Source organism: Aedes albopictus, chromosome 3 (genome assembly GCF_035046485.1).
Source record: "Aedes albopictus strain Foshan chromosome 3, AalbF5, whole genome shotgun sequence".
NCBI lineage: Eukaryota > Metazoa > Arthropoda > Insecta > Diptera > Culicidae > Aedes > Aedes albopictus.
Genome location: NC_085138.1, coordinates 307,532,865 through 307,540,262, shown reverse-complemented (window position 1 = coordinate 307,540,262; position 7,398 = coordinate 307,532,865). Strand labels below are relative to the sequence as shown.

The 7,398-nt window shown below is 50.5% G+C and overlaps 1 protein-coding gene across 1 annotated transcript; it reads left to right on the top strand.

Annotated features, from left to right (window-relative positions):
* Window positions 1–798: 798 nt before the first annotated feature.
* LOC134290801 (uncharacterized) lies at window positions 799–7,093 on the top strand. The gene is made up of 3 exons (XM_062858003.1): window positions 799–2,744; window positions 2,821–6,107; window positions 6,912–7,093. The coding sequence occupies exons 1-3, from the start codon at window positions 799–801 to the stop codon at window positions 7,091–7,093; spliced, it is 5,415 nt and encodes a 1,804-aa protein (XP_062713987.1).
* Window positions 7,094–7,398: the final 305 nt, after the last annotated feature.

The window sequence follows — 7,398 nt, the reverse complement described above, 5'->3', positions numbered from 1 at the left end:
CGCGAGTGAACCGTGGGGTTACTATCCGGCCAGTGAAGTTTAGTTTATTACATAACATTTTCTGGTCCTTCGAGCCGGATAAGACCAATCCGCGGGACCACGTTTTGGTGTATAGTGCGGCGTGGCTTGGGTACATTGTGCGGTCGACCCATTGTCGGGTTGAATTGTGCTCGATCGATGAACTTTCGATCGAAGTCTGTAATTGCGCGCGCGTGTGCAAGTGATGCTGCCGACTTGGGGCAGCGAAGAAAAAGTGATTTTGGTTACTGAATCCCTTGCATGAGAATTGGATTCCCTGTGTGCTGTTGGAAACGTAATTGGAGACCCGATTATCCTGCAACGGAGACCGCCGTCCATCCGTTGGCTGTTTTATTGGATTCTTGGATGCTGTTTGCCGTCGTCCTGTTCCCCCTTGGAGCAGTTTCATCCCGTCTAGGAGTCAGATAAGTAGCCAGTGTGTGTGTGTGTGTGAATGTGTGGTTGAGGTGGCTTAGGATAGCGTGGTCTGCATGTGACGCAATCCAGCCGATAGCGCTTTGTTCTGCTGCATTAAGCGAGCGCTCTGTTACCGTACTGTGGTGCGAGTTTGGACAAATTTGAATATTCTTGTGGAGGATGTTTTTTGAGTTCTCCGGTTGATAATTTGATTTTGGCACAATTGCGATTTGCCGTTTGGATAATTCCCACAATTAGTGGTTGATAATTGAGCTTCCTGTCAGTTCTGTCAATTCGTTCCGCTTGAGGTCTCGGTATCGGTTTTCTGTTCTAGTGAAGTGTGATAGTGGTGAATTATCAACGATGACGAAGTCCAGTTTAAGGCAGTTGGTGAAAGAAGAACACCAATTGCAGTCAGCGTTGGAGAATGTGCAAAAGTTTGTGGATAATTTCGACGAAACTCGTGATCAAGATGTGGTTGAATTTCGTTTAGTGAAGCTAGATGAGATTTTCGACAGATTCTGTGCAGTGAGAGTGAAGATTGACGTGCTTTTAGAGGAAACTGGTGAAGACTATGAAAGTGCTGGTGACGATGAAGGTGCTAACAGTGTGAAGTCCATTCCTACCCGCACTGACAGTGTCCGTACCTACCAGGATTTCGAGAACTCGTACTTTCGACTGAAGTCAGCACTGTCTGCAAAACGACCCAGAACCCAACTAGGAGTTGTGGAGCGTCAACCTGCGGTTGTAGGTGTTCAGCCATCACGATTGAAGTACCCGGAGCTGAAGTTACCGTCGTTTTCCGGAAAGCTGCAGGATTGGATCAATTTTCGAGATAATTTCCGATCGCTGATTCACGACAACGCTGAGCTGAGTCCCATCGACAAGTTTAATTACTTGCGAGCTTCGTTGAGAGATGACGCGCTACTGCAGATCAACCAAGTGCAAGTGAGCGCTGCATCGTACCCAATTGCCTGGGGAATCCTCGAAGCGAAGTATGAAAATCATAAGCTGATTGCTCATGAGCACCTGAAAGCGCTGTTTGCAGTTCCATCAATGAAGTCGGAGTCTTTCGAAGCACTGAACGTTGTCCTAACGACGTTCAAGGTCAATCTACAGCAGTTGGAGAAGCTGGGGGAAAACACCAACAATTGGAGCACTCTTCTGGCGTTCATGCTATCGCAGAAGCTAGACACCGCTACGCTCCGCCAATGGGAGACTCATCATGGGTCCAAGGACATCCCACGATATGACGCCTTGCTAGACTTTCTGGATAAGCATTGCGCGATTCTGCAGTCTACTTCGACACGGAGTGGATTTGAGCAAAAACGTCCGTTCAAGAGCTCAGCTGTTCACACTCTAGTGCCATCCGCCACCAGCAGTTGTCAAATCTGTAACGGTGGACAGCATAGCGTTGAGCAGTGTCGTCGCTTCAGCAAGATGCGAGTGGTGGACAGAAAACTGGCGATTCGAAGACTTGGACTCTGTTTGAATTGCCTATCTTCCGGACACTTCGTGGCAGATTGTTCCAGACGTACGTGTTCCAAGTGCGGTCAACGTCATCATTACTTGCTGCATCCGTATTCTCCACCCACTTCTACCCCTCAGAATCCGACTCCGAATACCCCGAACAGGCCTCAAGCCGCGAACGCGAACACAAATGCTCAAACACAGTCTCGTCCTCAGTCTCAAGGACATCAATCGCAATCGAATTCTCAAGGCCAATCCCGGATGAATAATACTCAAACAAATCCACAAACACCTCCCGTCCAAAACACTTTTCCGCCACATACACGACAGTCACCTCCCACAAATACACCGACTACTTCTCACCACACTGCTACTTCACACAACATTCGGAGTCAGCGAACTACTACACTTCTGTCAACCGCGCTCGTGAAGCTCGCCGATCGATTCGGAAACACAGTCATTGCTCGTGCGTTGTTGGATAACGGTTCGCAGATATGTATGATCACGGAAAACCTGTCTCAGCGGTTGAACTTCAAGCGGTTCCATGAAAATCTACCGGTAAATGGTGTTGGTGGTGCTTCATCGGTATCCAAACAGTCAGTGTTGGCGAGAATCCTGTCGCGTTGTTCGTCGTTCGAAACTGAAGAAGTGAAATTCTACGTGCTGCCTCGGATAACGTTGAATCTGCCGCAGCAAAGCTTCGACATCAGTACTTGGAAGCTGCCGTCCGACATCTGTTTCGCTGATCCAGGCTTCCATGAGTCCAGTGCCGTAGATGCAATCCTTGGCGTATCCGTCTTCTACGATTTGCTGATGGGAGAGCAGACTCTCGGAGTCTAGTCCGATATTGTGCAACACAAAACTCGGATGGATAGTGGCCGGAGAGATTCCAGAAACTCCTGTCACAACCCTCAGTGCAGTCACCGCTTCAGTTTCCACGGAAGAGATCCACGAGCAGTTAGCACGCTTTTGGGAACTGGAATCCTGTAGAACGAGGAGCTGTCTTTCCATCGAGGAGTCTACGTGCGAGTCGATCTTCGAGCAGACTACGACGAGAGATCCTGATGGCAAGTTTCGGGTAGTGTTACCAAAGAAGGAGTATGCGTTGAAGCAGTTAGGCGAGTCCAAAGCGATTGCTACCAAGCGGTTCATGGGACTAGAACGTCGCCTAAACGCGAACCCGGAAATGAAGGCTCTGTACACAGAATTCATCCACGAGTACCTGCTGATGGGTCATATGCGAGAAGTTCGTGACGACGAGGAAGAGCCGAAACACAGTTACTACTTGCCGCATCATGCAGTCCTGAAACCTGACAGCACCACGACGAAGCTCAGAGTAGTTTTCGATGCGTCGTGTGCTACAGACACCGGAGTTTCCCTGAACGATACCCTGATGGTGGGACCGGTGGTACAGAGTGACCTCTTGTCCATTCTGATTCGCTTCCGACTCCAACAGTATGCAATCGTCGCTGATGTGGAAAAGATGTATCGCATGATCAACGTAGTCGAAGAGGATCAACCGCTGCAGAGGATTCTTTGGCGAGAGTCCGTAGATGAGCCACTCCGAACGTACCAGCTGACGACCGTGACCTACGGTACTTCTGCCGCACCGTATCTAGCAACACGGAGCTTAAAGAGATGCGCAGAGGAGGGAGAGCAGACGAATCCACCCGCAGCCAAAACCATCAAGAAGGATTTCTACGTCGACGACATGCTAACTGGAGCGAAGTCTGTGAAGGAAGGAATACGGCTGTGCAAGGATGTCCTGTCGCTACTTGGTTCCTTTGGTTTCAACCTCCGGAAGTGGCATTCCAATCAGCCTGCGATTCTGAAGAGCATTCCACGTCACCTGCGTGACGAGCGAGAGCTGCTGGATATTGACGCGACATCTACAGTGAAGACCCTCGGCTTAACCTGGGAACCGGCGACAGACTTGTACTGGTTCAAAACACCTCGCTGGAGCCCGATGCTGCCAGTGACACAGCGTATCGTACTGTCTGATTCCGCACGTTTATTCGATCCGTATGGTCTTGTAGGGCCAGTGATCGTGCAGGCGAAGATGTTTCTCCAAGAACTTTGGAAACGGAAGTATTCTTGGGACGAACCGTTGAGCGCAGATCTGCAATCACAGTGGCTCGAGTTCAGAACGAACTTGGATCGAATCGATGCAGTTTCCGTACCCCGCTGGATCGCATTCAGCGATAATGTGATATCATGCGAACTACACGGATTCTGTGACGCCTCAGAAAAGGCGTACGGAGCAGCAATATACCTACGTTGCGTTGCACAAGATGGAACAGTTACAGTCCGGCTGGTGATGGCTAAGTCCAAGGTAGCTCCATTGGAAGACTTGAGCAAGAAGAAGAAAAGGCAGTCAATACCCCGACTCGAGTTATCTTCGGCACTGCTATTGGCGCACTTGTACGAGACAGTAGCAGAAAGTATTCAGATCCCAGCGAAGACATTCTTCTGGACCGACTCGACTATCGTGAAGTGTTGGCTTTCCTCCCATCCGTCCAGATGGCAAGCGTTCGTCTCCAACAGAGTGTCAGAGATCCAGCATATCACTCGAGAAGGCGTTTGGAACCACGTACCTGGCGTCGAGAACCCGGCAGATGTAATATCTCGAGGTGTAACACCGCTGGAGCTTGCCGAATGTTCAATCTGGTGGAACGGGCCGACCTGGCTCCAAGAAGACCCGAGTGCTTGGCCGAAGACGCGTAGCAGCCCAGAACAACAGTTTGATTCAGTAACGTTGGAGGAAAAACCGCTAGTGACAGCAGCGCTGCAGATGCTACCGCCCAGTGAGATCTTCATCCGCTATTCGTCTTTGTTGAAGCTATTAAGATCAACTGCTTGGATACTTCGTTTTGCCAACAACTGCAGAACTGGAAATCGAGCCTGCAGACGAAGTGGAGTCCTGAACGCGAAAGAACACGAAGAAGCTTTGATCGCATTAGTGAAGCTGGCGCAGTCAGAGTGTTTCCCAGTGGAATTGGCAGATCTAGCAGCGAAGGGACAAGTGAAACCCAGTTCGAGATTGCATACGAAGGATCCGTGTCTGCGAGATGGATTAATTCGTGTTGGCGGAAGACTTCGCCATGCTCCAGTGTCGTTCAGCAGAAAGCATCCGATTGTGCTAGACAGCAATCACCCGCTGACGAAGCTGATAATGGTTGACTACCATCACAGACTGCTCCACGGAGGAGCGCAGCTGATGCTATCCTGTATGAAGGAGCGGTTCTGGCCGCTGTCCGGAAGAAACCTAGCACGGAAGGTAATGCACGAATGCGTAACCTGCTTCAGAGCTCGTCCACGAGCCCACGAACAGTTGATGGGGGACCTGCCGATGGAACGAGTGACTCCTGCTCCTGTTTTTCTTCGCGTCGGAGTCGACTACTGTGGTCCGTTCAACGTTCGTCAAGCGTCTCGTAAGGCAGCACCAATCAAATGCTACCTGTGCGTGTTCGTCTGCCTGGTAGTGAAGGCGGTACACATAGAGATGGTAGCAGATCTCACTACGGAAGCATTCATGGCGGCACTGAGACGATTCGTGTCGCGGCGTGGGAAGCCAGAAGTGATCTTCTGCGACAACGCTACGAACTTCGTAGGAGCGCGTCGAGAAATCAGTGAATTGCATCGTTTGTTCCGAACCGAACAGTTCCAGAACGCAGTTGTGACGGAAGCAGCCAGCAATTCGATCGAGTTTAAGTTCATTCCTGCGAAAACGCCGAACTTCGGCGGATTATGGGAAGCGGCCGTAAAGTCTCTGAAAGGCCACATGCGTAGAGTGATAGGGAATACCGTACTCCGTCAGGACGAACTGCTGACTGTTGTTACGCATATCGAGGCATGTCTGAATTCGAGACCGATCACTCCGATTAGCAACGACCATCGAGACCTGGAAGCATTGACCCCCGGACACTTTTTGGTGCAGCGTCCGCTAACAGCGATTCCGGAACCGAGTTTGGAGGACATCCCGGAGAACCGACTGAGCAGATGGCGCTTGGTTCAGCGTTACAGTCAGATGCTGTGGAGGCGATGGTCTACGGACTATCTGTCAGATCTCCACAACCGTAACAAGTGGACGCGAAGAAGGGATAACCTGCATATCGGAACAATGGTGTTACTAAAGGAGGATAAACTACCGCCGCTGCAGTGGCAGCTTGGACGCGTTACGGAGATTCACCCGGGAGCAGATGGTATGATCAGGGTGGTTACCGTTCGCAAGCAGCAAGGAATATTTCGTCGAGGAATCCAGAAGATATGCATTCTTCCGATTCTGGACAACCAACCGCAGGTCGAGGAAGCACAGTAGTTCAGCATCAGTACATCAGTCCGCTAATTAGAATAAGTATTTCCGCCCCCGTTGGGGCACTTTAGGCAGCAGGCGGCACACATTTCGCCGTTGATGTCTGGGGGCGACCCTCAAGTTACGTTCATCCTGTTTTCGTATTTTGTTGGAACCTACCGCTTTGCTTTCCATCGCTAGGGATATGAACACCAACTGTCTCCACTGTCGTCGCCGCAGCCCAGACGATCCATTTGATGTGATGCTTCTACCGTTCCTGTTACCTGCTCAGACAACCACCAGGCTAAGTACGCCCCCATATGGGGCAACTGTCGGCATTTTGCGGTGCTTTATTACCGCTACGCCACGGGGGCGACGTATAAGTTACGTTGATCCGCTTTAGTGTTTCTTCTGGATCCCAATCGCCTCGTATCTTCAACAGATCATCGGAATCTTCGCTCATCGCTAGTCATCAGTGTTCCCTAGCCCGAGAGAGATGCCCGGATACCCATTCAATGTACAGTCTACCGTTTTCATCAGTTCATCGTGCCAGCAGCTAGGAGCTGCGCTTCAGCTATGTATTCATTGCCCCCACAGGGCAACTTTGGCAAGCTTTGGACATTCCGTCCGTTTATTGCCAGGGGGCCGACCGTTAAGTTACGTGTCTCCTCTGTAAGTCCGTGTCTCGGATTACAGCTGTATTTATCTTCGACAGGCATCGAACCGTCAGATACCGCAGTCGCCAGTGGCAAGTTCCTATTCTACCGGACGTTGACATCAGTGCACGGATTCATCGTCTACGTGATGCGGACATCGTCATCGGTGACCAGCCGTAGGAGGACCAACCGATCCTGTCCAGTCAGTGTACAATCGCATATGTATAAAGTGTTAGAGTAAGCGACGAGATCGTCGAGCCGTTGTAACGAAGAGTCGAATTGTTTGTTCATTGTTCAATTGTACTAGTTAGATTATCGTTCAAGTTTGTTTGTGTTGAGTTAACTCAAGGCCGCCGGCATGTTACGTACAGTATTAATTAGTTATACTTAGACCGACATAAGACTCACTGATCGAACCGAGTCAGATTGAGCAGAGCATGAGTACCGCAGAAACAGCTTCTCTGTTGCGCACCGCAGACCGATAGCAGTGTAGGTCGTGCAGGTAGTCCCCGATCCTCGGCTTTTGAGTGCCACCGATCGCGCTGT